Here is a 13,622-nt window from a genome sequence, read left to right as displayed (position 1 = left end):
CCAAGATAGTGGACAAAGTTTTATTTACTGCCTGGATAGCCATTGCAGAGCTTTAGAATGGCTTGTAAAATTTATCTTGATTACCTACCGTCTAGAAAAAAACACCATTTCCATCCAACTTAGTAACCATGAAATTGTTTTCCATTTAGTTATACTTTTTTTAAATTTGTATTACTTAATACAAATAAAATAATATAAAACTAGCCGACCCGTGCGAAGCATTCACACTGAATCCTTCTCAAATCCCACTTATTGAGGTACACAACATATAGTTAATTCTGCGTAGTAAGTGCATCGTTCATTTAGGTATGGGTCCTTACTTCAGGAATAGATGGGGGTTTACATTTTAGATAATTAATCTTTTGAAAACATAATGTTCTTTTGTTCATATTTCAACGTGTTTTAACGATTTTAGGAACCTGAGAGTATTACTGGTGCTGACAGTGGAGTTGAAAGCTCTTCTAGCAGTAGAACCAACACACCTACAGTCAACAGTGACAAATTCAATGGGATTCTGACATTACAGAACCAGCAGAAGGTTGGTAGTACACTTTACTGATAGGTACATCCTTAGTATCTTGATAATATTTCTTGATGGAATAATAATTTATGGCCGAAACTTGTTGTAGTAGGTACTATTTCTTATATTTACTTAAGTCCAGAGATCTTAATAGTTATTGTGTTAAAGGTAATTGAATATATTGATGAAACTAGAGTGTTGCCTTATCTATTTAAAATACTTCAGGATTTGAGTGACTTTGATGCTTACAAAAAACTTGAATGCAAGTTGGGATAGTAGCACGTTAACATCAAAATTATTTACATGATTCAATATGAGTATGGCTGTACAAATTAATCTAGTCTAGTGGTACAGCACAGAGCTTCGGTCCTGAGGTGCTCGGGTTCAAATCCTGCCAATCACTATTAGCTTGAACCATGTGATAATGCCTGTTGGCATAGCCTGAAGTAATGTGAAGAACGGTTCTGAGCTAGAGACTAAAAAAAAACCTTTATCAACCTACCTTAAAGATGGTGTACCCAAATGTTTTAATATCCTCTTTTAGCGAATTTCCCATATAGGGAATAAGCTATTACCGTAGGTCTCATGGTAAGACCTAGACCCGGGACCGATTTACTTTTTCATTTTGAGGTCCCCATAGGCCAAAAACACCATCCGTTCAAATTCATATATATATATATTTATATATGTGTCCGTTAGCGCGATAACTCGAGCAAAAATGATCCAATTTTGATGAAATTTAGTACAAACGTGTAAACCTATGTTTATTCGAACGAGTTCGTGAACCAGCATAATCAGACTATGGCAACAGGGGTTTATGGGGTAAAAATTGATTTTTCCCATTTTTGACCCTAAAAACTTTTAATTTCTAAATTTCTCGCCATTTTGAAGAGCTTAAAAAAACAAATAATTTAGTATATTGAAGTGTTTTTGAATGTTCATTGACTACGGAGAAAATTTAAAAAATTGTAAATTTAAAATTCCCATGTTATTCTTATGGAGAATAAATAAACTGTTGTAGTTTGCTTGTTTATGGATATATTTTAATCAAATTTGGCAATTTGGTTTATTTCATACTAAGCTATCAACATTTCAAAAAAAAAAAAAAAAAAAAAAAAAAACACCTCAATATCTTCCCTGTAGCAGCAAACCTAACTACTCACTAAAATTAATGTTATTTAAATAGGAAATCTGAAAATTTATAGGGAATATTTTAGTAGAAATCAAGCCGGGTAAATGGAAATTTGCTTAGTATGCAGGTTTGCTGCGACGGGGGTATTTTTATTATGCAGTTAAGGTAAAACATAGTTTCTCATATCAGTTGAAACAAGTGTATATGTGTTCTCAGAATGCTGAGAGAGCTGTGTTCAAGAGAGCCAACTCGACGGGAGGCAGAGGTCCAGGTCGACCTCCCACCACTGACATACCGTTGGAGGAACTGTTTGCGATGGATGACGAGGTAAGGGCTTTATTTGCCACAGTAATGAGAATGGAGTACTTGTCCATGTCTCTGATCCAAAATCCACATCCTCAATTCACCGTCCAATTCTAGTTGGTGGCTTTCTGCCTCAAATATCGGTAGTTGAGATGTTTAACCCAAATTGGTAAAAAGAAATCACCAAATAATTCAGTTTTAAAAGACGAGCAATTCATCATATTAGATTGGTGTTGCAAATCTTTCGGTTTCTACGCTTGATGAGCTAAATACAGAATTTTATTTCTTTTTCATCTGTAAGTATAGTAAAATGACCAAACTACAAGGCTTGTCCAGAAAGAAAGTACCGTTTTAGAAAAAATCATATAGATTATTGTGTTTTTCAACAGAATGTATTACTACAAGAAAGAGGATATCTTTAACTATTTTCTACATAGTTTTCACCATTGTTTAGACATTTCTCGTAGTGAGGAACAAACTTTTCTATACCCTCTTCATAGAAAGATGCCGCCTATTATGAATAACTGTTCTTAGTAATCAGCTGATGCATTTATTTACTTTTCGTTTGTATTAGAGATTTGTTTACCTTTCCAGCTATGGAATTTAAGTTTATTAAAGCCTTATTTTCTAAAAAGGTTCAGTCATTCTCATTCACAACAAATTTAATAAACTGAAATTTATTAAGATAATCAAAATCAAAATGGAAAGGCTTATAAAACCAGACAGGTTTGATATAAATCCTGAAAATCCTTCTGCAAGTAGAGCATTCAAACGGTTCAGGACACTTGAAAATTTCATATCTGACTCAGAAGTTACTGAAGAGAGGAAACTTAACGTGTTGATTAATTTTCTTTCTTACAATGTCTACGAGTACATTTCTAAATATTCCACGTTGAAGTCAGCAGTTGAAATTTTGCAAACTATTTATCCACTTGACCGCGGGAGTATTTATTTATTAACCCTCTGAGTAATAATAAAATTACTTAATACAATGGTAACTTTAATAAATTGTAGTAATGCTAATACAATTTCCAGTTCCATTTCGTAACTTATTTTGTTTGTTAGTTATTTTTATCATCCAGTAGGTATAACTAACAGCGTAACTGTTGGGTTAAATAAAGGTTCCAATCATTCTCAAAAGAGTTCATTGTTCTTTAATAACACTATTTAGCTATACTACAGTTCTTTGTTAAATACAGCATATTAGAAAATAAAAGGTCTGGTGCTTTATAGGTTGAATGTTATTTTGATTTGTTTCTTGATATTACTATTTCAGTTGTTCTTATGATCACTCTTGGACCTCCTCCTCCTCCTCCTCCTCTACCACCTCCTCCACCACCTCCTCTTCCTCCACCTAAAACAGTGCATTCTCCGCTAGTCATAAACTAAAAGTAAATTAATAGAAGAAGTCATAAATGGGCCTTAAAAGTCTCATCAAGCTATTCCGTTTTTCCAATTCACCGTTTTTTTATATTTTAAAAACTGTAAGTGATAGTTGATGGAAATTGTAGAATTACACTAAATGATATTCAAAATATAAAATAACCATTTTATTGACTTCTTAAACACATCAACCTAAACAGAATATTTACTAACAAACTTAATAATAATAAATCAGCTGATGTATTAATTACTTATACATTTAACTATCTAACACTTTTCCCCTCTTTCTTTTTACACAGATTCAACAGCTCCCATTCTTTGTCTCATCTGGTATGCATGTTTCCTTTTCATAACACCTCCACAAAGTACATCATATGAGTACAGTCCATTTTTATTTTTAACTTTTCCAGCTAAGAGTCTTTCCATATATCTTTGGAAAATACCTGGGCCAGATGATATTCCAAAAGGTTAACGTTTGTATCTATAGTAACGACTAATAAGCATCTAGACTGCCAGTGCAACTCCTAGGATCGTAGGATCGTGGATCAGATCGAAAAACCCCCCACCACCGCTCAGTGCCGATGGCGTGACGTCAACCATTACTGCAACGATACAGAACTGAGTCATGAGCCTTTGTGGTGTAGTGGATAGCGTGTCGGGCTGATAATTTGAAGGTGCCGGGTTCGAATCCCACCGGGAGCACTAACTTTTTGTCAACAATTTTTTTCATATCAGCAAGTTTGGTTGGTTTGGTTAGGTTATGACAGTTTAATTTTATAATTAAAAGATTGTAAAATTGAATTTGAGACATTTATAATTTTTTTTTTAGAACAGAGCTATTTTTCTATTAGTAAACCTTCATTCGAGTTTATCATTATCAGCAAGTTTGGTTAGTTTGGTTAGGTTATGATAGTTTAATTATATTTAATTCAAATTTAATCTACAAATTATAAGTTTTGACAGCGACAGTGATACAGATAACAATTTTCCGCGAACAGTTAGATAAGCTATGCTGATGCGCCGGTATGATTCGGAAGCGTACGACATGGTGCGGTGGTGGGGGGTGATCTACTGATCTGATCCACGATCCTCGGGCTCGGAGTTGCACTGGCAGTCTAGACGCTAGTGTAACCACTATGCGTTGCTATTACTAAATACTTTCGTTGTTCTTCTGCAACCTCCATTTGTAGGTATGCATCTCGTAGGTCTATCTTGGAAAACTCTTGTCCACCTGCAACTTTGTTAGTTCCTCAAATGTCGGAATAATTGCATTTTCTGGGACCAAATTTTGATTCAAAGTGACTCGGAAATCTCCACAAATTCTTAATGAGCCATCATTCTTCTCTGCATTAACTGTTGGGGTAGCCCAGGGAATAGGTGTAGCAGCAGGATCTACCTCTTCAATGATATCCTCATTTACAAGTCTTGTATCATATTGAAGGCTAATATCCATGGTAAACCAAACAGCGGTTTCTCATTTCCATTAACTACTGCTACTTTTAATCTACGTGTCTCATCACCTACTGAAACACTGACATAACATTCACCAAGTATATCTGAAATATTGTTTCCATATGCCACATATTTTGAATTAGTCTTATCAATTTTTGGTGAACCAATTTTTTCCCAAAGAGGCTTACCTATCATTGAGGCCCAAGCTCCAGAGTCAAATCCCATGTTTGGAGCTACAGTAGAACTCCAATTATCCGAACTCCAATTAACCGAATCTCCAATTATCCGAATCGCTTATTTCAACAATTTTAAAAATGTAAAGCTACAGTAATAAGTTTTGCAAAATATCAAAGAATTGTTATTAAACACATTTAGCCAATTTTGGACTTTGATGGAACACTATTGACTTAATAACATGTATAGAAGTACTATGAGCATTGTAAACTGTAAAAATGTTCTGATTTAAATTATCATTAATTAAAAGTTCACTTAGTACCGAAAATGAGGATTTTTCTTTAAAATTCCTGGAATTCCGGTAAAACTCCGATTATCCAAATTTTTGATTATCCGAATGGGGTCTGGTCCCTATTGATTCGGATAATCGGAGTTCTACTGTACCTTATTTAACTTTAAATGAATACGTGCTTTACAAATATGTTTTCTTCCCTTTTTAACATCGTTTATCCTCATGTCAGGTGAGTCCGATTCAGATTCTTCATCTTTTGACTTTTCATGCAAATTATTCACTCGTTTTTGCCGACATACCTTTGCAAAATGTACTATTTTTTTACAATTCAAACACTTTTGTTGATAGACTGGACATTTACCAAATTCATGCTTTGTTCCACATCTACTACATGGATGATTTGTCTTTTCATTGTATTTCACTTCTCTTTTAAACTCCTTATCATTCTTCTTACTTGTGATATTTCCAACTCTTTATCATTATTCTTGAATATCTCATGACGAGCTCTTTCCATTGAAGTGGCCAGTTCAAAAACATCTTCAGATGTTAACTTGTCACCATTTTCTTTTACCCCATCGTTGTCTAATTTCTACTTCAAACTCTGGAAAATTTATGCCTCCAGCAAATCTATCTCTTATTCTTTGAACAAACTTGTTCTCATACTTACAAAAATCTGCTAAATATTTCAAACGTATTACAAATTCTGAAAGGCTTTCACTATTTTCTCTGATACTTTTTTCAAATTCCATTCTAGCTGAAAATATAGTTTTACTAGCTTTGTATACTGACCTGAAACCATTAACTAGTTCTGCCCACGTAGCCTGATGTACTTTTAAAGGCAGCAGAAAGTTTGAAACTTTTCTTAATGGTGTAGGACCCACATAGGCAAGCAAAAGATCCCTTCGAGCATTCTCTGCTCTCTGAGAATCTTCTCCCAATCCTTTTACCTTGCATAACAATAGAAAAGGTGCTTCATAATCATCCCACCTACTAGACTCATCATAGCTTTGACATTTGAACTTCTCTATCTTTGATTGTAATGCGTCTTCTTTAGTTTCATACTTATCTTCTTCATTGAAATAACTATTTCTTCTTTTGGTTCGTTTACTCATCGTCGCCAATGTAGAATTACACTAAATGATATTAAAATATAAAAGAAACATTTTATTGACTTCTTAAACACATCAACTTAAACAGAATATTTACTAACAAACTTAATAATAACTAGTGGCCTGTAGGGGCCATAGCCCCTAATTTAGACTACAATAAAACAACCATATATAAAAAGACAAATATTCTAAATATGTTTCTAAAATTATCAATTTTATGTAACTTAAATTAACAGTGTTTCTTGTTTTATATCTTGGTTTCCCTTCCGTTGGAGTCGTATATTAGCTGCTTCTGATGTGTCAATGAAATACAATTGTAAAATACCGTAATGATTAAATCAATAACACAACATATTAAGAAATGGAAACGTGCACACGGTTTGGCCTGAGCCCGGAGAACGACGAATCAGAGCTGAAATCATACAGCCAAACATTGCACATCTTTTTTAGTTTAGAATTGAAGATTTGTTTTGTAATCTTACGAATTCTGTTTTAGTTTCCATATTGAGAACCAAATGTAAAGGTTAAAACTATTATTAATTATTATGAAGGCAACTCCCCATTTCGAGGTAAGTAAGTCAGAAATATATCTATGAATTTTAAGACAGTAAGGCCCATTTCCCGGAATCTCATTTTGTGTAGCGCAAAGTGACGCAAAAGCCATTGTACTGTTGTATTGCCTTATGTTTTTTATGAAGATCGAATCATGTAAAAACGGTTCTTTTAGTTCGTCATTTACTTGTGGTTGTGGCATCTCCATTGTGGCAACATGCATTGAAATGTCCATTTGTGGCCTCCTCTGCGAAGTGAAATGCGCCACAATGCATGCAAGTGCTTTAAGGGGACCTAAATTGTGAGAAACAACACTCAACTCACTTTCCAGCGTTCTTCTAAAGACCTGTTGTAAAACAGCTTCTGGATTTCTTTCACAGTTAGGCCCTACATGACGTTCTCTTTTGCATTTCTTAAGTCTGTTGAATTCCTGGACACTCTTCCACGTCTTGCAGGTCTTCCCCTACCCTGTCTAGTTACTTCACTCATTATAAAAACGGAAAACAAAAAAATTAAACACAATTCATTTTGAAACATTATTTACCAACATTGACTTTCAGAATAAATGTAAACATTGCAAATAAATAAGTAACAGCTGATATAATGCAGACGTTTATCAGTCCCCTTGCATTTCTTATGGTGGATATTTTACGTTATATCTCGTTTTATGGTAATTTTATGGGAATTCTGCTATTTTTCCTGAGTCCCTGGGGTCAAGACCTTTAATTTAAGACCCCTCCCACTTTTCTGCGACTTACCAGACGTTCACAATTTTCTGGTAAAAATTTGGTCTTACAGAATTATATATATAGATAAATCAGCTGTTGTATTAATTACTTATACATTTAACTATCTAACAGTTTGCCTATTTTTGAGGATAATTTTGCAGTGGTCACTGGAGACAATAATGACTTTGCAATCAGGGGATACCATAATAATGTCTTCACAATCACGGGAGAAGATAATGATGTCTTTGTGATCACGGGAGATAATCTCAATTTGCCATGATTGCAGGATACGATGATAATATCTTCGCAATGGCCGGGTATGCTCAAGATTAAGCTGTGATCACGGAAGACAATTAGGATGTTTTCTCAATCGCGAGGGATGTTTTCTCAATTTTGCCACGATCGTTAGAGACAACGATGATGTCCTTACCATTGTAGAGCACATTAGAGATGTTCAACATTTTGCTGCAATCACTGATTGAACTGATAAATGATCATGATGAATACACACTCCAGTAAATTTGTTTACTACTAAAGCTAATATTGCTTTTCTGCTGGCAACCATCCATGACATGCACTAAAACACAATATAGTTGTATTTTTTAATACCCCTGTCGCAGCAAACCTGTAGACTAAGCGAATTTCCATCTACCTGACTAGATTTTTACCTAAATATTCCCTTATTAAAATTTTCATATTTCCTATTTAAGGCCTGTTCACACCGGCGTAGCTAGACGTCTGCAGACGTATTCGGTGTATTAATACGTCGCCCGTGCACTGTTCACACCGCAGCTACGTCTGACAGCTGCCTAGCCGGTGAGCCGGCTGTTGCTTTCTTTTAAATTATATTATTTTATACTTGTCAATTTTTTTTTTATTTTAATTAGTGTTTCTTGAATTTCAGTTAAGATTGCCACGGTTGAATTGCAGCTTTTTTTTGTACCCTGAAAAGTCTGTTGATTAATGTGTTAATGTTGACAAATATGTTTCACTTTAATTTTAGGCCGTTTATAGTAGACTATAAGATTTGCGCTATATTTGCGCTATATGCGCAATATAAAAAAATATTACCAGAAAACATTCAATAATTTTGCTTATCCATAAGGATTACATAATAAAATAGTCTATGGTGTAAGAAAGATGCAGGCCTATGTCTAGAAATAATTCATTAATGTTTCATAAATGTCAGCCCAATGTATGAACCATAATAAACCATATTAAGAGAGACATAGTTTTTGATAAGACTTGCAAGCATAAACAAAAAAAAGTTAGTGGACATCAGGTACTCGTATGATGAAGTATTATTTTTTTGATCATATAAAGTTGTCTTAAGATTGTTTTGTTATACCGGTAGTCTAATTTTAATGTGATAGATTAATGCGAAAGATTTTTTAAGTGATAGTGAATTTTTGTGTTTTAGTCCAAAATTTACTACTTATAAATTAATTATGTGGTGGAGGGAGGGTGTCGGTGACAGCCCCCCGGTGTGCTAGTGCGCATGCGCGTATCCGGCTATGCGAGCTACACGTAGCTAGCCGGCATAGCGGCAGCGCCGTAGCTTCCGTAGCTCACGTACGCCGGTGTGAACACTCACTATGAACTACATTAAGAGCTATGTCAGCTACGTATTTCGAAAAAGTATAAATACGTCTGGCTACGCCGGTGTGAACAGTCCTTTAAATCCTTTTTTTTTGTAATGAGTCCTACTTAGGTTTGCTGACACAGGGAAGGTAAAAAGGTGTGTTTTTTCATTTATTAAAATTTTGATTATACTCTAATATGAGCTATGTCTGTTTGTCTGTCTGTCTTTCTGTAATATATGTCTTTGAAATCCAGGATTTTGACTAAATTTTGCAAGTAGTGACTTATAGCCCTAAAAACTTCACCGGACACATTCAAATCAAAATAATATATAATGTAGCAGAAGTATTAAAAATATTTGTTGAAATTGGTGATGTGTCGATACCAAAATTTATCGATTCTTCATACCGATACCTAAAATCCTATTCTCAATACCAATACCATTTTTAAATAGTTTTACCAAGTTTTCTGAATGGATTGGTTATACTACAACAACCCCTGGTCTTTATGTATTTCTATTAAGTATTTTTGAGATAGGCTAGGGTGTTTTTCAAGTAAAGAAATGTATGCAGCAATAAAACATTTTAACTAGCCAATTTCCAAGTGTAAACCCTTTTTTTCACATCAAATAACTAGGTACCATATTTAAGGTACTGAACTATAAGGGTGATCAACTCAAGGAGGCCACCATTGGGATATCGGAAACGGTAAGAATTAGAGAAAACTTTAAATGGGTATTCCTTTATTTTTTGTGGCAGTTAAAAATATGATTTTATTTTTTCAAAATTCAGCCGCCATTTTCCAAAATGGCGGCCAACTTTGAAATTTCTTATGGAACACCCTGTATTTTATCATGTTTTCGGATAGAACATGCAATTTAAAAACTTTTTTATTCTTGACATTTTTTCGATAAACCCACTTGTTTAGGAGTTACAGCCTATGGAAAAATGACTTCCGGTGTACATTTTACATCATGTAGCTCCAAAAAAAGTAGGTTTTAAGCGAAAATGCGAAGAGAAAATAAGTCAAATAAGTCTTAAAAATGCATCCACATTCCAAAAAGTCCATAAAATTTGTTTAAATATTAATTCTATTATTTAAAAATGGCGGCCATTTTCCAAAATGGCGGTAAACTTGAAAAGTGGAAAAATGTGTATTTTATGGTCTTAATGGAATGTGGATGCAATTTTAAGACTTATTTGACTTATTTACACTTCGCATTTTCGCTAAAAACCTATTTTTTTGGGAGCTACATGATGTAAAATGGATGTTTTTGATCGGAAGTCATTTTTCCATAGGCTGTAACTCCTAAACAAGTGGGTTTATCAAAAAAAATGTCAAGAATAAAAAAGTTTTTAAATTGCATGATCTATCCGAAAACATGATAAAATACAGGGTGTTGCATAAGAAATTTCAAAGTTGGCCGACATTTTGGAAAATGGCGGCTGAATTTTGAAAAAATAAAATCATTTTTTTAACTGCCACAAAAAGTAAAGGAATGTCCCCCATTTAAAGTTTTCTCTAATTCTTACCGTTTCCGATATCCCAATGGTGGCCTCCTTGAGTTGATCACCCTGTATAGAGGTGTGCCAGCCAAACTCAAAGCAATATCGTGATAATTGTCGTATTCTGGGATCACTGCAAAATCCAAAATATCTTTCTCAATTACTGAAACATCATCACTGTTTGTCACCGTCACAGCAAGATCATGAACATCATTCACGGTCGTGTAGATGTCATCATCGCAGCAAAATCATGAACTCCCTCGTTCACGGAAACGTCTTCGTCGTCATCTGCGATCGTGGTAAAATCATGAACATCTCTTGCGGCCATGTAGACGTCATCTTCGACTCCCGGTATCGCAGTAACATCATTGTTGTCGTCCACGATCGCAATCTCGTCAAAGTCATCAACATGCTATGAGGTTTTAAAATTGTTCACAAATTGTTTATTTTGATTTTTACTCTTAAAACATGGAAGTACTCAATTTTCATTAAAGTCATGTAGAGCTTAAAAAACCATTTTTTTTTATATTAAAGTGTTGTACAATTAAAGGAACATGGAAAATTTCAAGAAACTGCACATCTAAAAGTCCCATGTTATTCTTATGGAAAGTAAACTGTTGTAATTTACTTGTTATGATATTTAGATAAAATTTGAAATATTTAATTATTGCATACGATACAGACTATTAATATTTTCCAAAAAACAACAAAGTTTCTGTAGGCCCATACAGTTCTCTTACCTCTTGGAACTACAATATTACCACGGCTCCCTTCTGCTCTGTCACCACCACCTCTACCTCCACCACCTCTACCTCCACCACCTCTACCTCCATTATTTCTGCCTCCACTCATACTGAAACAAATATAAATACTGTAGCTTATTCCCCATGTAGGATATTCAATAAAATGAAACTAAGACCATACAAATGGAAAAAAACCATACAGTTAAGTAATTAATTGGATAAGATCAAGAACAATTTGAGCAGTTTTAACATGTTCACTGCGGCATGATGGCCGGCCGCTGCTGGGAGGGCGACAGCTAAAGTGCACATTTATAATATTAGTAAGATTAGTAAGATGATAAGATATAGGGCTAAAGGAATACTAAAATGCATTTATATATTACCTGGAAATGTACCTTTGCTAATCACTAATGTATAGTAGCAATTATAAAAGTTGGTTTAGGAATTGAGGAATGATAGCATAGGTGAATAAGTTTGCTAAGGTATTGCCAAATAAAAAGATACAATCATATCTAATCTTCTTGGTTTCTCATTTGTGCAAATAGCACTGTCAAGTATCAAATAGATTGAATCGGCAGACTAGCCCAATTTATTGCTTTTCAACCAATAGATAACAATTTATAACTCATCAACTTGAGCTGTTTCGAATTTGTATAACTCATCAACTTGAGCTGTTTCTAATTTCCTGCACTCAGCATGTACAATACAGTGGTATAGTGAAGCATTCCCACTCTTGTTTTTTCCAACACAGTACACTCTCGATTATCCGAGGTTGTTTAAGAACTAAATATGTTTTTATTTGGGAAACAATAATTACGTTTTTAGGAAAGTTTCTGTTGAAAGTAAAGTAAAAATAGCAAGTAATTTGTGATTTCTTAAAATAAATACTTTAAATAATGATTATAGGTATTATTTTAACGTACAAATTATCCTCAGTAACCTATAAGATGAAATTCCACTCACAGTAAGTTTTACTAGGATGGCCGCTAACCATTGGTAAGCAGAACACCAACAAAAGCAATGACATTTCTGCTCTGGCATTTAGGCTTGTATCGCCTTTTGGTCGGTCGTCAGTTTTCAAGCCGTGCACGCGCTTTAAATGTTTTCGTGTATTCGTGTTTTCGTGTGTCCGTCCTGTATATATATGTGTATTATTTATTCAACACCTGACGCAATGCAAATGAAGAATGTTCGTGTTAAATGTGACAAGACTATAGTTTAGTGTACCACTACGCACCTGACGATGGAGTCATCTCCGAAACGGCCGTAGTGTAATACTACCCCTGATTGCGTTGACGGTAAGAACCATAGATATATTTATTATATTTTCACGCAATCTGCCACACTCAAGAATATAAATTAATTGTATACTTTAAATCTATAGAGATCAATAGATCACCCTTATTTTGTTTTCATTTATTTTATCCTGTAAAGTGTTGACTTAGCATCATTTAATAATATGTATGCTTCTGTATTTAAAGTTTTCCAAGACAATTTAAGAAGTGTTAAGCGGTTTGATTTATGGTTTTCCTCAATAACACTGCCTTATTAAAATAAAAATATTTCCATAAAAATACCATTCATTGATCATTTTGTTTTTACTTTTAAATTATATAAAGTATTTGACTTCTTAATGGGATACCGTAACCCCTAACCTCAAAATCTAAGAGACGTCTGTGTAATACGAGATTCTCAGTAACCGAGGTAGTGTCAGTCTCAACATTGTTTAATCGGAAGTGTACTGTACTGTAGTCCTATATATTAACATGATTTGTTAGCCAGTTCTTAGATGTTGGTGAGCATTCATACACAAACACAAGGCATATTTTTGTACAGTTATAGACCTGTTAAGGCCAATCAAAGCTGTTGAAGTAGGCCTACCACTACTTTTCAAACTAAGATGTTCACTGATCAGTGTTGAATCAAGTTAGGGAGTAATAAATAATAAATATATAAATAAATATATCTTTATTGTCACATAAACGTTTCACAGATTACATATCAAAAGCTACAAAATCAGGTGACATTGTCAATATAATCATAATACATATCATAATAAGTACCTAAAATACTAACAATATACAAAGATTCTTAGAAATAATTATTTGCGTTATTTTATGAAACATAATATTGAAAATCTTTTACAGC

At 34.0% G+C, this 13,622-nt stretch overlaps 1 protein-coding gene and 1 long non-coding RNA gene across 2 annotated transcripts in view; one reads left to right on the top strand and one right to left on the bottom strand.

The window, feature by feature from the left end:
* Positions 1–13,622, top strand: part of LOC128999560 (TATA-binding protein-associated factor 172-like) — an 81,319-nt gene that overhangs the window by 34,246 nt on the left and 33,451 nt on the right. Inside the window, exons 21-22 of the mRNA XM_054426135.1 lie at positions 416–538; positions 1,869–1,979. Of these exons, the coding sequence (XP_054282110.1) occupies positions 416–538; positions 1,869–1,979 (234 nt within the window). The remainder of the gene's footprint in view (positions 1–415; positions 539–1,868; positions 1,980–13,622) is intronic.
* On the bottom strand, positions 3,087–12,016 carry LOC128999562 (uncharacterized). Its single transcript, XR_008491304.1, has 3 exons — positions 11,858–12,016; positions 11,472–11,584; positions 3,087–3,309 (listed from the first exon to the last, which is right to left on the bottom strand). It is a non-coding gene; the product is annotated as an uncharacterized LOC128999562 (long non-coding RNA).

This window comes from Macrosteles quadrilineatus, unplaced genomic scaffold, assembly GCF_028750875.1.
Source record: "Macrosteles quadrilineatus isolate MER2022 unplaced genomic scaffold, UCM_ALF_1.0 Scaffold_8__2_contigs__length_117827958, whole genome shotgun sequence".
Classification (NCBI taxonomy): Eukaryota; Metazoa; Arthropoda; class Insecta; order Hemiptera; family Cicadellidae; genus Macrosteles; species Macrosteles quadrilineatus.
Note: the sequence above shows the minus strand (reverse complement) of the source record. Positions and strands in the feature narration are given on the sequence as shown.